Source organism: Oncorhynchus gorbuscha, linkage group LG04, assembly GCF_021184085.1.
Source record: "Oncorhynchus gorbuscha isolate QuinsamMale2020 ecotype Even-year linkage group LG04, OgorEven_v1.0, whole genome shotgun sequence".
In the NCBI taxonomy this organism is placed as follows: domain Eukaryota; kingdom Metazoa; phylum Chordata; class Actinopteri; order Salmoniformes; family Salmonidae; genus Oncorhynchus; species Oncorhynchus gorbuscha.
The window spans coordinates 27,141,410-27,161,520 of NC_060176.1; the positions used below are offsets into that span (position 1 = coordinate 27,141,410).

Sequence of the window (20,111 nt, forward strand, 5' to 3'; positions counted from 1 at the left end):
ACATTTGCAAACATTTCAAAAAATATGTTTTCACTTTGTTATTATGGGGTATTATGTGTAGATGGGTGATAAAAAAATATATTTAAGGCTGTAACAAAATGTGGAATAAGTGAAGGGGTATGAATACTGTCTGAAGGGACTGTATATGTGATCGTTGTAAGCAAGGTTTGAAATTATTATGACTATTTAGTCAAAAATAATATCCGTTTGGGCTTCTTGTGGTCAATTTTCAGTCTACAAATGATTTGTAATTAAGTTCTGGCCCTCTGACTCTCAACAACAACAAAAAACATCCCGCGGCAACATTTTGATCCCCGGTCTAGGGAATACCATAGGCTTCGGCTTCCTATATTCTGGAATGAGTTTTACCCCCAAAATAACAATCTTTTGACATTGCTCATGTTTGGACGACGAGCATGGGGACCCAACACTCAAAAGTTACTGACCTTCAGGTATGCACAGAAATGTGAAATCCTCTATAAAAGTCATGGCGTAGTTTAAGGATAATGTCCTTCCCCAATGTCTATTGTAGGTGCTGGGTATAATGATGTACTGAACCGCTAGGTGTACATTACAGTAACAGTCACTGGACCAAATTATTTTATTTAAATAGACACTATTACATATCATATTACAACATCTATAAGAACAGTTTGTCAAACACAGTATATGTTTCAAGAAAACTACACCCAGAAAAAGTGCTTGGTTGGGCACTGAATGGATTAGAGCAGAATAACCCAGTGGGTTTTATATTTAGAGGTGGTGCTCTAAGCAGCGGGGCTCTGTTCTCTGTCCTGTGACCTGACGTCAGGAATAACTTGGCCTGAAGCAGAGTAACAACCAGACCACGGCACTATGTGAGCCTGATGATAAACAGAGCCACTGAATCTCAAAATACTAAAGTAGAATGCACTCAGCATGGTCCTGCAGGGAGACTACTGTGAAATGAACCGGACCATTAAGACCAGTGGCAGGCAAGATAGAGAGAGAGAAGGCATCCTAGAATAGTGCTAGGCTTGGATCTGAAACAATTCCCACAGAGGAATGAAAGATGGAAAAAGGCACGGCAGATCTGTATGAGTAGGCCTGAGTTTCTCTTTCCATCCCAACAAATTGATTAGTTCAACAATGTTGGTCCACTCACAGTTGCTGATTTCAGGTAGGTCAAACTTGGTGAAGTCCCACCACTGGAGGCGGTAGGTGGTGTTGGCGATGTTACTGGCCACAGCTGACTGACCGTCACCGATAACCGCACCTAGGAGAAGAGAACAGAAGGTCATCATGTAGCTTTATCCCGCTGAGCAAAAACTAAAAAACTGCACGAGTCACTTAATTTCTATAATATGTACTTAGGTTATGGGGGGAAAAAGTGTTTTCTATTATACAGTTTTGTAATTCAGTCAAGCCTTTGTTGAGCGGTCATCCAAAATTAGGGATAACAGCAGTGGTCCAGGCCCATGCTTTTTCCTGTCTGCCCAGTCATTCTCAGTAAACGCAGTTTTAAAAATATTTTTTAAGTCCATTATGTTGACGCTTTCCTGGAGTGTTATGTTAATAGTGTAGTAGATTTAAAATGGTTATTCCATCAAACTTCAAATTATTAGAATAGTACACAACGCAGAACAGAACAACCAGGTTGAGGGTCAGTGGCCAAAGCCCGCGAATAGGAATTTTCCAAGTTCAGACAGAAGGGGGGAGTCAGATCGCTATGATCGCCAGGAACTTTTCTTTTGGCGTCTATTTTTAATTGTTGCGCTACTGGTGCTGCCTGTTGATGTTAGGTAGAGAGCTACAGTAGCTGAATGATAACATCTTCGGGTTTTGTTTCATTAAATATATTTTATTTCATCTGGGTGCTTGTGTCACCTACTAACACCCTGGTACTACCCGTAGCTCCCGTTCTCCTCAGTCCGAGAAAACACAGAGAGAGAAAGGTAGGTGTTGCAGATTACTCCTTTGTAGTCCATAACGTGAAATAAATTAAACATCCCAAGGTTAATGCTGTAGATATTGTTATAAGGGAGTGTGAGACTATTGAAACTTGTTACTTTGAGAGTTTTATTGTTGTTATTAATATAGTTTACAGAGTGCTAAAAGTGCTGCTGTTGCTAGCTAGCATGCCTTTCTGTGATGTGGACGGTTAGCTGAGCTGCTGACCGGTGCTGGCATTGCATTATGGGAGATGTAGTTTGGTCCTCAACGGTCTGAATGGAATAGAGGCAATTTCACGTAACTTGTTTATGTTGCAGTTTTTGTACATGAGTTGTTCTATTTTCATAGTCAACACTGAAAGCACCTAGCTATGTATTGGAGATGTGAAACAGGATATGTGTTTTACCTTTCTTCATGCTCCTGTGTAGAACAACTTGTCAGATGGTGCATTGGAGACTGATGTGTTCCTGTCCTGTCTTTTCACAATACATTTACATTTACGTCATTTAGCAGACGCTCTTATCCAGAGCGACTTACAATACTATTGCAGGTATGGTTCTATTGTCTAAGAATTAAGATGATACATTCTTTGTATTAAGGACTGGTTATTATTTTATAGTATACATTACGGCTTTATGTATGAGTGTGATTGTGTCCGAGAAAACACAGAGAGAAAGAACAACTTGTCAGATGGTGCATTGGAGACTGATGTGTTCCTGTCCTGTCTTTTCACAATACTATTGCAGATCAACATAAAAGCCTAAAAGACAGCCGTGGTGTCGCTCTTCATTTCTTGGTTCTCCTGTGGTACATAAGAACCTCGCTACAATAGGACGCACATAAACGTGGCTGATGATAATGGAATCCTGACCAGGTGCACTTATGTCAGTGTGGGACTAATGGCAAAACAAAAGGGTGCTGGTGAAAAACTATAGTAGACTAAAACCATTTAATAATCATCAAAAAAGGGTACTGGCGTCTGTACGCTGTTATACCAAAATGGGCAATCTCGTACAAATACTATTCATAAGATTGTCTAAACCTAAGAGGCAAAGAACTGCTCTAAAATGCTGTAAAATATATGATACATGCATTCATAATACTGCAATATCGCCAATTGCAAGGTCCTAATGAATTATGAGGTATAGGCCTAAATCATATATGCAAACGCATTTACTGGTTCTAATTTGATTTCAGAACAAACTTCCATCAGTCAGTACATAGTAAAATGTCTGAAGTAACTGACCCAGAGGCAGCAACATCAATAGAAACTGCCCTTATGCTACGTTAAAATGCCTCAAATTATTACACAATTGACACATTTTCTGTCTGTGGCAGAATGTGTGCGAGTCACTCCCCAAGTCAAAGTCTAGGCCACTTACAAACTGCAACTGTCTGCAACCGCAATAATTTTTTCACAGTTAATTTGAAATGGAGATAAAGGCCTCAGGCTTGTGAGACAAAAACAAGTTGCTGTATTGACTTGACTGCAAAAGAAACTAATGATAAAGACCAGAGACAATGGCTATTTATACTGAGTGTTTCTTCTACTTTCAAGGTGTTCAAAAAGCAAAGTAGATTAAAAACCGATCGAGTTTGCCATAATTAGCTACGCTTACATGACACAATTTTATCAAAAAAATTACTGAAACTGCAGTGTGAGGGATTAAGTGCTTAATGTTTTTATCTGCTGCGCCTTGGTAATGGGCTAAACCTCTTTCAAGGCTGCACTTTCCCTTCTTACAGGAATACATCAAGTTTGCTGAGCAACTGTAACATTTTCATGAAAGTGAAAGAAATTACCCTCTACATAATGTGGCAAATTTAGCTTGGTTAGCTTAAATGTTACAATTTGTACTTACACACAGTTGCAATTTGCCTATACGGTATGTGGTCAACAATGCAGCCATACAGAACTACAGTATGATGGACTTTACATATGATATGCTGTCTGCCATCTGCTCTTATTTAAGTCATTAAGAGAGCATCATTTATAACGTCACTGAAGTGTTGGAGCAAATTACATGTAGAGGGGCACTTGTTCCATTCATTTCTGACAGACCCACCATGGCTCATGTCAGAGGGTGGAGAAGGGGCCTAGACTCAATCACCACCTTCCGGAGACACCTGAAACCCCACCTCTTTAAGGAATACCTAGGATAGGATAAGTAATCCCTCTCACCCCCCCCTTTTAGATTTAGATGCACTATTGTAAAGTGACTGTTCCACTGGATGTCATAAGGTGAATGCACCAACTTGTAAGTCGCTCTGGATAAGAGCGTCTGCTAAATGACTTAAATGTAATGTAAATGTAGACTCATGCAGGCTTTGTACATAGTCAGGTGCATACAGTGGGGCAAAAAAGTATTTAGTCAGCCACCAATTGTGCAAGTTCTCCCACTTAAAAAGATGACAGAGGTCTGTAATTTTCATCATAGGTACACTTCAACTATGACAGACAAAATGAGAAAAAACATCCAAAAAATCACATTGTAGGATTTTTAAATAATTTATTTGCAATTAAAAGGGCCCCTACTGCACATTACATTTGATTATGTTTCATCTGGGAAATTATCTGCCCTTATGCTCTATTCAACCCATTTCGTTTTATATTCCAAAAAGTTCTAATTAGCCACCGTCTTACTGTATTTCCATGCATCATTGTCTACAATGCCCAAAAACCTCATGGCAGAATTATCTACAACGGATGATTGCTAGATTTAGGAAAATAAATATATAACGAACTACCTATTCTCAGAGGAAGAGGGGAGCTATAACTAAAGATACCATCTGTAGTGCACTGGCTGCACTTGACTGATTGAAAGAAAGTAGATCTTAAAAGAGTGGATTTCACATGTACTAGGCCTATACACCAGAAATATAATGCACGATCAAACAACCCTTAAATGTTTTATGACAAATGTTAGTTACATTTGAAAGCAGATGGCACTCAATAAGCTAAACATTTCTAATAATTTCAGGGTTTAGAAACTCTGATAAATCATCTTTGGAAAATCACACTTAGAATCATACGTGGCAAATATTACAAACTACAGTATCTAGACGAGCACCGTAGTTAGCTAGTTAATGACGAACAGCAGTTGAAGACAAGGGACGGCGGATTATGTATTTTTGTAAATATCAGCTGGTACATGACAACTAAGGAGGTCTCGAGCTATTGCTCACCTGAGGTAGAGTACATCATGAAAAGCTATAGACCACACTATTTACCTAGAGAGTTTATCTGTATTTTTCATAGCTGTTTACATACCGCCACAGACTGAGGCTGGCACTAAAACCACACATAAGGGGCTATATTCCGCCAAAAGCAAACAGGCAAACGCTCATCCAGAAGTGGCGCCCCTAGTGGCCGGTGACTTTAATGCAGGGAAACTTCAGTCAGTTTGACCTAATTTCTATCAGCATGTTAAATGTGCAACCAGAGGGAAAACATTCTAGACCACCTTTACTCCACACAGAGACACGTTCAAAGCTCTCCCTTCCCCTCAATTTGGCAAATCTGACCATAACTCTATCCTCCTGATTCCTGCTTACAAGCAAACATTAAAGCAGGAAGCACCAGTGACTAGATCAATAAAAAGTAGTCAGATGAAGCAGATGCTAAGCAACAGGACTGCTTTGCTAGCACAGACAGGAATATGTTCCGGGATTCCTCCGATGGCATTGAGGAGAACACCACATCAGTCATTGGCTTCATCAATAAGTGCATCGATGACATCGTCCCCAAAGCGATCGTATGTACATACCCCAACCAGAAGCCATGGATTACAGGCAACATCTGCACCAAGCTAAAAGGGTAGAGCTGACGCTTTCAAGGAGCGGGACACTAACCCGGAAGTTTATGAGAAATCCCGATATGCCCTACAACGAACCATCAAACAGGCAAAGCATCAGTACAGGACTAAGATAGGATCGATCTACCCCGGCTCTGACGCTCGTCGGATGTGGCAGGGCTTGCAAACCATTACAGACTACAAAAGGGAAGCACAGCCAAGTGACACAAGTCTACCAGGTAGGCTAAACTAACTCTATACTTGCTTCGAGGCAAATAACACTGAAACACGCATGAGGGCACCAGCTGGTTCCGGAAGACTGTGTGATCACGCTCTCCGCAGCCAATGTGAGTAAGACCTTTACACAGGTCAACATTCACAAGGCTGCAGGGTCAGACGGATTACCAGGACGTGTACTGCGAGCATGCGCTGACCAACTGGCAAGTGTCTTCACTGACATTTTCAACCTCTCCCTGTCTGAGTCTGTAATACCAACATGTTTCAAGCAGACCACCACAGTGCCTGTGCCCAAGAACCTAAATGACTATCGAACCGTAGCACTCACGTATGTATCCATGAAGTGCTTTGAAAGGCTGGTCATGGCTCACAACACTATTATCCCAGAAACCCTAGACCCACTCCAATTTGCATATCGCACCAACAGATCCACAGATATTTATTAGCTTTGAGGGCACTAAGCTAAAGGACCCTGGGACTAAACACCTCCCTCTGCAACTGGATCCTGGATTTCCTGACGGCCGCCCCCAGGTGGTACGGGTAGGTAACAACACATCTGCCAAGCTGATCCTCAACACAGTGGCCCATCAGGGGTACATGCTCAGTCCACTCCTGTACTCCCTGTTCACTCATGACTGCAAGGCCAGGCACGCCTCCAACACCATCATTAAGTTTGCCGATGACACAACAGTGGTAGGCCTGATCACCGACAATGACGAGACAGCCTATAGGGAGGTCGCCAGAGAACTGACCTTGTGGTGCCAGGACAACAACCTCTCCCTCAACGTGATCAAGACAAAGGATTGATGATTGTGGTCTACAGGAAAGGGTGGACCAAGCACACCCCCATTCTCGTCAACAGGGTAGCAGCCGAGCAGGTTGAAAGCTTCAAGTTCCTTGGTTTCAACATCACCAACAAACTAACATGGTCCAAGAACACAAAGACAGTTGTGAAGAGGGCACGACAAAACCTATTCCCCCTCAGGAGACTGAAAAGATTTGGCATGGGTCCTCAGATCCTCAAAGCTTCTCCAGATGCACCATCGAGAGCATGACTGGTTGCATCACTGCAACTGCTCGGCCTCCGAACGCAAGGCATTACACAAGAGGCTTATGGAAGAGTGGCAAGAAGAAAGCAATTTCTTAAAGATATCCATAAAAAGTGTCATTTAAAGTTTGCCACAAGCCACCTGGGATACACACCAAACATGTGGAAGAAGGTGCTCTGGTCAAATGAAACCAAGATTGAACTTTTTGGCAACAATGCAAAACGTTATGTTTGGCGTAAAAGCAACACAGCCCATCACCCTGAACACACCATCCCCACTGTCAAACATGGTGGTGGCAGCATCATGGTTTGGGCCTGCTTTTCTTCAGCAGGGACAGGGAAGATGGTTAAAATTGATGGGAAGATGGATGGAGCCAAATACAGGACCATTCTGGAAGAAAACCTGATGGAGTCTGCAAAAGACCTGAGACTGGGACGGAGATTTGTCTTCCAACAAGACAATGATCCAAAACATAAAGCAAAATCTACAATGGAATGGTTCAAAAATAAACATATCCAGGTGTTGGAATGGCAAAGTCAAAGTCCAGACCTGAATCCAATCGAGAATCTGTGGAAAGAACTGAAAACTGCTGTTCAAATGTTCTCCATCCAACCTCACTGAGCTCGAGATGTTTTGCAAGGAGGAATGGAAAACATTTCAGTCTGTCGATGTGCAAAACTGATAGAGACATACCCCAAGCGACTTACAGCTGTAATCGCAGCAAAAGGTGGCGCTACAAAGTATTAACTTAAGGGGGCTGAAGAATTTTGCACGCCCAATTTTTCAGTTTTTGATTTGTTAAAAAAGTTTGAAATATCCAATAAATGTCATTCCACTTCATGATTGTGTCCCACTTGTTGTTGATTCTTCACAAAAAAATACAGTTTTATATCTTTATGTGTGAAGCCTGAAATGTGGCAAAAGTTTGCAAAGTTCAAGGGGGCCGAATACTTTCGCAAGGCACTGTAGGTAGAGGGGGTCAGAACTAAGTGGAGTCACTGGTTCTATCCCCATGGCCATGCAGACTACACCACTGTCACATGGCACCATGGATGAGAGAGAGGACCCTAATTCTCTCACATGGGACCTCGGTTCATAATAGTACCACATGGTGGGTTTGGAGATTGATGACAACTCACGGACTTACTGCACTCATACATGAAAAGAAAGTGGAATGATATACAGTTGAAGTTGGAAGTTTATATACACCTAAGCAAAATACATTTACACTTAGTTTCACAATTACTGACATTTAATCCTAGTAAAAATTCCCTGTGTTAGGTCAGTTAGGATCACCACTTTATTTTAAGAACGTGAAATGTCAGAATAATAGTAGAGAAAATGATTTATTTCAGCTATTATTTCTTTCATCACATTCCCAGTGGGTCAGATGTTTACATGTACTCAATTAGTATTTGGTAGTATTGCCTTTAAATTGTTTAACTTGGGTCAAACGTTTCAGGTAGCCTTCCACAAGCTTCCCACAATAAGTTGGGTGAATGTTGGCCCATTCCTCCTGACATAGCTGGTGTAACAGTCAGGTTTGTAGGCCTCCTTGCTTGCACACGCTTTTTTCAGTTCTTCCCACACAGTTTCTATATGATTGAGGTCAGGACTTTGTGATGGCCACTACCAATACCTTGACTTTGTTGTCCTTAAGCCATTTTGCCACAATTTTGGAAGTATGCTTGGGTCAATGTCCATTTGGAAGACCCATTTGCGACCAAGCTTTAACTTCCTCGCTGATGTCTTGAGATGTTGCTTCAATATATCCACATAATTTTCCTACCTCATGATGCCATCTATTTTGTGAAGTGCACCAGTCCCCGCTGCAGGAAAGCACCCCCACAATATGATGCTGCCTCCCCCGTGCTTCACGGTTGGGATGGTGTTTTTCGGCTGCCAAGCCTCCCCCCTTTTCCTCCAAACATAACGATGGTCATTATGGCCAAACAGTTCTATTTTTGTTTCAACAGACAGGAGGACCTTTCTCCAAAAAGTATGATCTTTGTCCCCATGTGCAGTTGCAAACCGTTGTCTGGCTTTTTTAATGGCGGATTGGAGCAGGGCTTCTTCCTTGCTGAGCGGCAATTCAGGTTATGTCGATATAGGACTCGTTTTACTGTGGATATAGATACTTTTGTACCCGTTTCCTCCAGCATCTTCACAAGGTCCTTTGATATGCACTTTTCGCACCAAAGTATATTCATCGCTAGGAGACAGAACACGTCTCAATCCTGAGCGGTATGACGGCTGCATGGTTCCATGCCGTTTATACTTGTGTACTACTGTTTGTACAGGTGAAGGTGGTACGTACCATCAGGTATTTGGAAATTGCTCCCGAGGATGAACCAGACTTGGGGAGGTCTACAAGTTTTAACTGAGATCTTGGCTGATTTCCCCATGAGTAGATGCCCTCACCGACTTGCCAAAACTATAGTTTGTTAACAAGAAATTTGTGGAATAGTTGAAGTTGTTTTAATGACTCCGGCCTAAATGTATGTAAACTTCAGAATTCAACTGTAGCTACAGTATATTAGACCAGAGGGAGAAGACCCTGTTAGTCAAATCAAATCAAATCAAATCAAATTTTATTTGTCACATACACATGGTTAGCAGATGTTAATGCGAGTGTAGCGAAATGCTTGTGCTTCTAGTTCCGACAATGCAGTGATAACCAACAAGTAATCTAACTAACAATTCCAAAACTACTGTCTTATACACAGTGTAAGGGGATAAGGAACATGTACATAAGGATATATGAATGAGTGATGGTACAGAGCAGCATACAGTAGATGGTATCGAGTACAGTATATACATATGAGATGAGTATGTAGACAAAGTAAACAAAGTGGCATAGTTAAAGTGGCTAGTGATACATGTGTTACATAAGGATGCAGTCGATGTTGTAGAGTACAGTATATACATATGTATATGAGATGAATAATGTAGGGTAAGTAACATTATATAAGGTAGCATTGTTTAAAGTGGCTAGTGATATATTTACATCATTTCCCATCAATTCCCATTATTAAAATGGCTGGAGTTGGGTCAGTGTCAATGACAGTGTGTTGGCAGCAGCCACTCAATGTTAGTGGTGGCTATTTAACAGTCTGATGGCCTTGAGATAGAAGCTGTTTTTCAGTCTCTCGGTCCCAGCTTTGATGCACCTGTACTGACCTCGCCTTCTGGATGATAGCGGGGTGAACAGGCAGTGGTTCGGGTGGTTGATGTCCTTGATGATCTTTATGGCCTTCCTGTAACAACGGGTGGTGTAGGTGTCCTGGAGGGCAGGTAGTTTGCCCCCGGTGATGCGTTGTGCAGTCCTCACTACCCTCTGGAGAGCCTTACGGTTGAGGGCGGAGCAGTTGCCGTACCAGGCGGTGATACAGCCCGCCAGGATGCTCTCGATTGTGCATCTGTAGAAGTTTGTGAGTGCTTTTGGTGACAAGCCGAATTTCTTCAGCCTCCTGAGGTTGAATAGGCGCTGCTGCGCCTTCTTCACGACGCTGTCAGTGTGAGTGGACCAATTCAGTTTGTCTGTGATGTGTATGCCGAGGAACTTAAAACTAGCTACCCTCTCCACTACTGTTCCATCGATGTGGATAGGGGGTGTTCCCTCTGCTGTTTCCTGAAGTCCACAATCATCTCCTTAGTTTTGTTGACGTTGAGTGTGAGGTTATTTTCCTGACACCACACTCCAAGGGCCCTCACCTCCTCCCTGTAGGCCGTCTCGTCGTTGTTGGTAATCAAGCCTACCACTGTTGTGTCGTCCGCAAACTTGATGATTGAGTTGGAGGCGTGCGTGGCCACGCAGTCGTGGGTGAACAGGGAGTACAGGAGAGGGCTCAGAACGCACCCTTGTGGGGCCCCGTGTTGAGGATCAGCGGGGAGGAGATGTTGTTGCCTACCCTCACCACCTGGGGGCGGCCCGTCAGGAAGTCCAGTACCCAGTTGCACAGGGCGGGGTCGAGACCCAGGGTCTCGAGCTTGATGACGAGCTTGGAGGGTACTATGGTGTTGAATGCCGAGCTGTAGTCGATGAACAGCATTCTCACATAGGTATTCCTCTTGTCCAGGTGGGTTAGGGCAGTGTGCAGTGTGGTTGAGATTGCATCGTCTGTGGACCTATTTGGGCGGTAAGCAAATTGGAGTGGGTCTAGGGTGTCAGGTAGGGTGGAGGTGATATGGTCCTTGACTAGTCTCTCAAAGCACTTCATGATGACGGAAGTGAGTGCTACGGGCGGTAGTCGTTTAGCTCAGTTACCTTAGCTTTCTTGGGAACAGGAACAATGGTGGCCCTCTTGAAGCATGTGGGAACAGCAGACTGGTATAGGGATTGATTGAATATGTCCGTAAACACACCGGCCAGCTGGTCTGCGCATGCTCGGAGGGCGCGGCTGGGGATGCCGTCTGGGCCTGCAGCCTTGCGAGGGTTAACACGTTTAAATGTCTTAATCACCTCGGCTGCAGTGAAGGAGAGACTGCATGTTTCCGTTGCAGGCCGTGTCAGTGGCACTGTATTGTCCTCAAAGCGGGCAAAAAGTTATTTAGTCTGCCTGGGAGCAAGACATCCTGGTCCGTGACTGGGCTGGATTTCATCTTGTAGTCCGTGATTGACTGTAGACCCTGCCACATGCCTCTTGTGTCTGAGCCATTGAATTGAGATTCCACTTTGTCTCTGTACTGACGCTTAGCTTGTTTGATAGCCTTACGGAGGGAATAGCTGCACTGTTTGTATTCAGTCATGTTGCCAGACACCTTGCCCTGATTAAAAGCAGTGGTTCGCGCTTTCAGTTTCACGCGAATGCTGCCATCAATCCACGGTTTCTGGTTAGGGAATGTTTTTATCGTTGCTATGGGAACGACATCTTCGACGCACGTTCTAATGAACTCGCACACCGAATCAGCGTATTCGTCAATATTCCCATCTGACGCAATACGAAACATGTCCCAGTCCACGTGATGGAAGCAGTCTTGGAGTGTAGAGTCAGCTTGGTCTGACCAGCGTTGGACAGACCTCAGCGTGGGAGCCTCTTGTTTTAATTTCTGCCTGTAGGCAGGGATCAGCAAAATGGAGTCGTGGTCAGCTTTTCCGAAAGGGGGCGGGGCAGGGCCTTATATGCGTCGCGGAAGTTAGAGTAACAGTGATCCAAGGTTTTACCACCCCTGGTTGCGCAATCGATATGCTGATAAAATTTAGGGAGTCTTGTTTTCAGATTGGCTTTGTTAAAATCCCCAGCTACAATGAATGCAGCCTCCGGATAAATGTTTTCCAGTTTGCAAAGAGTTAAATAAAGTTCGTTCAGAGCCATCGATGTGTCTGCTTGGGGGGGATATATATACGGCTGTGATTATAATCGAAGAGAATTCTCTTGGAAGATAATGCGGTCTACATTTGATTGTGAGGAATTCTAAATCAGGTGAACAGAAGGATTTGAGTTCCTGTATGTTTCCTTCATCACACCATGTCCCGTTAGTCATGAGGCATACGCCCTCCACTCTTCTTACCAGAGAGATGTTTGTTTCTGTCGGCGCGATGCGTGGAGAAACCCGTTGGCTGTACCGCCCTGGATAGCGTTTTCCTAGTAAGCCATGTCTCCGTAAAGCAGAGAACGTTGCAGTCTCTGATATCCCTCTGGAATGCCACCCTTGCTCGGATTTCATCAACCTTGTTGTCGAGAGACTGGACATTGGCAAGAAGAATACTGGGAAGTGGTGCGCGATGTGCCCTTTTTCGGAGTCTGACCAGAACACCGCCGCGTTTCCCTCTTTTTCGGAGTCGTTTCCTTGGGTCGCTGCATGCGATCCATTCCGTTGTCCTGTTTGTAAGGCAGAACACAGGATCCGCGTCGCGGAAAACATATTCTTGGTCGTACTGATGGTGAGTTGACGCTGATCTTATATTCAGTAGTTCTTCTCGACTGTATGTAATGAAACCTAAGATGACCTGGGGTACTAATGTAAGAAATAACACGTAAAAAAACAAAAAACTGCATAGTTTCCTAGGGAACGCGAAGCGAGGCGGCCATCTCAGTCGGCGCCGGAAGTATAACACACTATAATACTATAATACACAGGAAGATCAGACATATGAGGATCAAGCACCCTGGGTTATATTGAGTCATGCGTACGCAACCACTGGCCTTATGAGTCTCTGTAAATTCAGAGAAAAACTAGTACATGAACGCATTTTCGAAAACACACATTTTATTAGGTCCTATTAGGAGAGTAAGATCAGACTAGCCAGAATAAGGACAGTCATTTTCCAACATCACTTAGAAATGTCTCTGCTGGGGTTGTTTGCACTTTAAAAAAGGAGAGGGAGGCACAAGTCTCTTGTTGCTTTTTCCCCACAGTTATTTTTATACCAGTTGGGGTCTGAATGGCTACTACTGTTGGTATTTGGTTCATAGGGAGGTCTGAAATAATGGCCCCTTCCTGGCCACTCATATCCCCACATGGGTTGACCTCCCATAAACCACATAAACTCTACTGCACATCTTGTTCTGTACATGAAAATGACATTTCTCCAGCAAGCTTGCTTGCTAGATGGTCATGGCTTTCTTTGTCAGGATACAGCTAGTGGTGTTTGTTTTTGGCTGAGCTACAATGGTTCAGTAAGTGCTTCAAGCTATGCAGTGTGAGTGCATTTGTTCAAGGCAGAGAAAAAAGGGACCATACACGAAAATAAACTCAATCACAGTGGGTCCACTAACACATGAACAACATAATGTAGTGCTGTAGCAGTATGGAAGCACATCAAGTGGAGCTAGAGTTTGAGGTGTGACAACTGCCCAACAGCGTAATCACTATCTTATCAAAGTAGCAATAAATCACAAAATATTTGGTTGCTGTGGTTACATGCACAGTGCATTGGGGCATGACTGATGAAATGTAGAGACGAGGCAAAGATGATTTGTTGAATATAAAATCATTCAAATAATGTTTAAAGGCTGAAAACAGGATTAAAACACTCCAAATAAAACCAGGGAATATTTATGACAGCCCTAATACAAGAGCAATGCTAATCTCATTTGCCACACTATGAAATAATGTAAGGAATGCAACAACATGGGGCATTATAGGAATGGAATCAGACCGACAATCAGTCTCTGTTCTGGCAGTTTAAACGGTTTAAATTTTGCCAGTAGAAAAGTCAATCACTTCTAACTTCAACCACATACCTTTAGTCGGCCATTCCTGATGGAATCCGAAAGCAAGCAAATGTTACAATATTCAAAACGAGCCTAATGTGGTTTAGATCTGTGTGCGCGTGTGCATGATTCAGTCAATGTGAACATGCGTCTGAAAGAGTAGCTCCACCACAAACTATTAGGTCTATACCCATTATTCATCCTCAAAGTCCATATAGGCTGTAACTGGCCTTTAGCACAGCCTGCAAAGAGATGTGCTTTCGGGCTCATCCAAGTACACATTTTGAAGGTACCATAAACAGCAGAACGATGAATGAATTATGCAGAGGCCATAAAAACTTTTCAGCTGAAGAGCTGTAGCTTTTAGAGTCCAGTGTCCAACTACTGCTTTTGAGCGTTCTTAAATTTTGTGAGACTCCGCCAAGTAAAGGTTTGACGGAGCCAGCATTACCTGTGTTTCGCAAATCAACAAACCATTCGTCTACTAAAAAAAAGGATTATCTGCCACTCACCACACTGCCAGTGTGCTGTACTGAAAAGTGGAAGTGAGCCTAAAGCAAAGCAGAGTGACTACCAATGCCTTCCTGAAACCCATTTTTAATATCGAAGAGCAGAGATGGTCTCTGTAGAGTGAATTTTTCAAAAGGGATCGTGTATGGCTACTTTATCTCTGAACAATAACTTAATATAATACTGTAGACACACTCTATTCTAACCACTGGGCCTCTGACGACACTTAGCACTTACTTACTTCATAAAAAAACTTAATGGAGTAAGTAGGTACTTTAAAAAAATCATTTGGTGAGGAGAAAGCTGCTGCCAGCTGTCTGACACAGCTCTCAGGAAAATTATTACAAAATCCAAATGCATATCCTTTGGGAATTTCCAGGCAAGATTTTCAAGAGCCCATAACAGCATGAGGGAGCACTGGTGTGTTCCTGCAATAGACCCTGACTCAGCTCATCCTGAATTATCCCCATAAAATGTCACTCCTTCATAAGACCTAGGAGGGTTGAGAAACATCTTCAAGTAATGGCCACCATCACTGGCTCCACAGCTCAACACTACTCCTAGACAACATGCACAATACACCATAGCCTCTAAAGCAGGGGTATTCAACCTGGGGGTTCGCAGACCCATAGGTACGGCAGGGGGTTCAATAAAAAAGAATACAAACAACAACTAAAAAGCATGTATTTCAATATTTAAGAATATTGCTAGCAAAAACAAAATAAACATTTTGAATTACATACCTCCAGTAGAAAAGGGAATATAATTCTAAATGATGTAAACTTTATTTCTCAACTCCTAATATTGAGAAAATTACACTAATTGGAGCCAAATACACAAACTGGAGTATCTGACATTTTGTTTTGAAAAAGCACCCGCGAGTTCCAGTCGCAGCAAGTGGCACTGGTAAGCTTTCATGACTGCTGCTATTTGTGAAAATGTGTCTGGAGTTACGTTTCTATCTAATAGGCTATGTTAGAGTTCACACTCCCTACTCCATTTATGATATGGGGAGGTCAGAATAAAAAAACGATGTATCAAAACTATTAATTAAAAAAATATTGATTACTGGCCTTCGGATGGCGCAGTGGTCTAAGGCATCGCATCACAGTGCTGGAGGAGTTACACAGAACCGGGTTCATTCCCGGGCTGTGAAACAATCGGCCGTGGCACAGCTTAGGACGGCGCACAATTGGCCCAGCGTCGTCCGGTTTAGGGGACGGGTTGGCCGGTGGGGTCTTTACTTGGCTCATCGCACCCTAGCGACTCATTGTGGCAGGCCGGGTGCGGCTAGCTTCCGGGTTAAGCTGGCGGGTGTTAAGAAGTGCGGTTAGGCGGGTCATGTTTCGAAGGACGCATGACTTCACCTTTACCTCTCCCGAGCCCGTTGGGGAGTTTCAGAGATAAGATCGAAATTGAGGAGAAAAAAAAGGGGGGCAAAATACAATCAACAAAAAATTTATAATAATGTTGATTACTTCTCCTTGCTATTCACCTGATAAGAAAATATGAGAACATTTGTTTTGAGTTAAAATATGATGGGGGTCCCTTGGTCGCCAGGTTTACCTAGGCATGTGTCCCTGGGCAAGAAAAGGTTGAAGACCCCCTTCTCTAAAGTCTTGCTTTATTGCATCCTGATGAAACATTGAGAATAAATGATAGACTAATAATATCCTAGCTATTTTAGGGTTATTTTAGGAGGGTACAACATCTTGTGCAGGCACTGTGCACATAGAATTCAGCTGGGTACACTTCCTGGGATATGACACACTGCACAACAGAAAATCTGTTGCCCGTCTGGCAATGGAGAAATTAGTCCAAAAGCAGGACATTTCCTAAATCCCCAATGTATTGAGCTTAATGCTGACAGCTGGAAACTTCCACTTTTCTATGGTGAGTGCACATAAGCATTCAGTGGTGACAACCGAGTAGCAGACAGCAGGCCGTCAGTATCCAGTCAGCATTTAGGCTAGTAACAGCCCGATCTGCAGTCTGATCACAGAAAAGAACATTCAGATATTCTAACATAGTTATCATCCTGTTACATAACCCTCCCTGACCGTAGTCGGAACATCATTATCAGACAACCTCTGCACAACTTCAGCAAACCGAAGAGCATTGACAGGAGAACAATACAAATTGTAATGGGAAACAAGACAACAGAGAGGAACCCGAATGCATTACACACTTTCTATATCCGCTGAAAGTTAGCCAAACGGGAAACGTAAAAGAGAGGAGGTAAATAGCAGGAGTGGGGTTGCAATCAGCCATACTGGAGATCTCTGCTCAACACCATGACAATCCACTCCACCCTTAGAGGGGCAACAGTTACACCTATTAAAATGACAGGCATGATGTTGGCAGGCTCTCCCAAACTAAAACCACTACACTGCTCTGTTTGAGTGTCCATCAACCACAGCGTCAAACGCCTCCAAGAGAGCTCCCATAATGGAAATAAAAAAAGGTAGTCGCCCTTCCATCTATAAAGAGAGACTACTGCATTACGGAGTCAGGACCCGCTAAGATATTCTAACGCAGCCACTCAAGCACTCAGTAACCCCAGCCGGGACGCTTTGATTCAAACCGCATCTTTGTTATTGTGAAGAGCAAATACATGTGAAAAATGCAAATGACAAAAACTCAATTTTATACGAACATTTAAACAGTATGGTTTACTCTTCGCTAATGCATTTCAACAGGAAAAACTTCTAATCGGAGGCTCAGTTTTCCAATTGGGCTTTGGGGGATAGCCTACGCACACATATTTTTGGAGGGCTAATAAAGTGCAGGGAATGCATATTCAACAGCTTTCCCAATACAATGTACATGGGGATGACGGTTAGACTTATCTTGGTTTGACAGAACATGAGCCAACTGGGTGATAAGTGTACTTCGAAAAGGGATGGGCAACTTAGGATGGTGGTGGTGGGGGGAGGCACAAACAAATATCAACTCCTGATGAGAGGCCACACTTGCACAGCTAAAGCAAATAACTTGAGCAGAGAAACAATTGAAGCAGTGATCGGGAAGAGGTGTTGGAAATGAGGAGGCGGTACACTGTACACACATCAGTTTGGAACTTGCTCGTGTACATAAGCTACATCTCAAAATATGCCCTCTGTTACTTTTGCCAGGAAGCTATCAAAGAAAAACACAAAGTGCTCTTTAACATGTATAATGCGGTTCTCAACCCTCCCACCTGTTATCAGCATGGGAGCTGCTACTGCAAATTCCAAGGTACATGAGAATAAATTATGACTTATTCAAAGGGTTAACATTCAAAAGGAGGGAATTGTTTTTCTGCTACACATCAGCAAGAAGTAGCTCAGTACAGAAGAGAAGCTCAAGAGATTTACTTTGGAGGAGAGGTGGATTTAGGACGGAGGGACTGAAGAGGAAAAAGAGTGTAGGGATAAGCTGGAAAGACAACAGCGGAGGGTTGGAGGAGAGGGAAGAGGGGTGAAGCAGACACAGGGTGGGGGGTGAAGAGAAGGCAAACCGAGTGAGAAAGAGACTGATCACAGACCGAAGGGAAATGAGGTTATAGGGGGCTGAAGCAGGGCAAAGTGACAAGAGAGTGACAAGCCCCTCTATTCACAGTATGTCAGAGAGCTGGAGCGTCACATAATAAAATACACCTGGCATATCCTCTCTCCACCTGGCTGCACATGTGATTTCCCTGAAGTTCATATTTTTATGTTTGGCGGCAGTCCCAACACAAAGCCCAAGTGGGGGAAGAGGAACATCGGGCCCCTTGCTGTTCAACTTCTGGGAAAGAGCCAACATGACCGACGGAATGTCTTAGAGCTAGCTGCCTTAATGAATTAAGACTTCCTGTCTCACTGATACAACATGCCTCCAGATACTCTCACTGCCAAATCTGAACACGCACTTCGAGACTGATACTATAATATTGAATTATAACATATGGATTAAAGTATGGATTAAAGCACAAACCATTATATATTGCATCATACACATGCCAGTCGTTTGACCACTACATTTAACCAATGATGAGAATACAAGCTCTGGGCTAAATCCACTGCCCTATAGCTGACGACACTGTGCCTTTAATTTCATAAAATATAAGAGCAGCCAATAAATAGCCATCACTAGCCAGCTACCACCCGGTTACACAACCCTGCACCTTAGAAGCTGCTGCTATATATATATATATATATAGCTCGTCCTGATATTTATACATTTCTTAATTCCATTCTTTTATGTTTAGATGTGTGTGTATAGTTGTGAATCTTTAGATACTACTGCACTGTTGGACCTAGGAACACAAGCATTTCGCTTCACCCACAATAACATCTGCTAAATATTAGTATGTGACCAATCAATTTGTAAGTCGCTCTGGATAAGAGCGTCTGCTAAATGACTTAAATGTAAATGTAAATGCAATAAAATATGATTTCGATTATGGTCACAGGCCATAGGCCATTGCAAACTCAGCCACAAAACATTTAACAAGATCTCACATTATCAAAGTTTCACAGGACTATAAGCTGTGGCCTGCGAGCAATAAACGGAAGAAAATAATACATTTATCGAAAAGGGAAGAACTTTCACACAGAGAAAGACGTCCAAGACAAAAAAGTCATGAAATAGCAGTGTACAGATGTGAGGTATTGTGTGTTATGCATTAAAAGCTGTAAGGCTGAGGGCCTTTATGTAAGGGTGTCATCAGTTCCAGCAATATCGATGCATATCTGTGATGCCCCGACCAACATGTCAACGCACAGAGGGGTGAAAAGCTGACACATCTGCCACCAGCCCAGTCAAAGGAGAAAAATGCCAGAGGGGGACAAGAGAGGTAGAGCAGAACTAAAAGCAACTTCTCTATAGTATGCGTCGCAATACAATACATGCCACTTGGTTTCTGGCATCGAAAATATGGCGCTAATAAGATTTTCGAAAGGAAGTTGGACACAGACAGGAGATGGTAGAGACTAACGATGTATGATTTACTGGTACGATGAAAATAGTGGGGAAATGAGCCAAAATATTCTGAAAAACCATTGTCTGTGTTTCTATCAGATCATTTCCATTTTGTGTGCCGACTGAACCTGTAGCCCTCTCTGTCCACTCCATTACAGTCCTTCTCCACGGTCCTTCTCCACTGGGATTGGTAATTGCAGTGGGTTCACACTCAGGGTTACAGACTGAGCAGATAATATCACCCTGTCTGTTCCCTTCTCTCCTAACCTTTGGGGTGACAATGACATGTCATCGCAGGTCACCATTTCCATTTAGAGATTCTCTTTCTGCTCAGACACTGATTGGCCACCAAGATGGGAAGGGACATAGTTGAGAAGCTAAATTGGGTCTAGACTGTCTCTTAAACTCTGAATGACATGTCCACTGTACCTCGTGTTTTTATGCAAGTTTAAATTCAAATGCACTTTTTGGATCACAAAAATGTAAAA

The 20,111-nt window shown here is 43.1% G+C and overlaps 1 protein-coding gene across 2 annotated transcripts in view; it reads right to left on the bottom strand.

Annotated features, from left to right (window-relative positions):
- Positions 1–20,111, bottom strand: part of LOC124033924 (activating molecule in BECN1-regulated autophagy protein 1A-like) — a 110,482-nt gene that overhangs the window by 60,879 nt on the left and 29,492 nt on the right. For both annotated transcript variants that reach the window (XM_046346373.1, XM_046346372.1), the window contains exon 12: positions 1,145–1,255. In XM_046346373.1, coding sequence (XP_046202329.1) covers positions 1,145–1,255 — 111 coding nt within the window. The remainder of the gene's footprint in view (positions 1–1,144; positions 1,256–20,111) is intronic.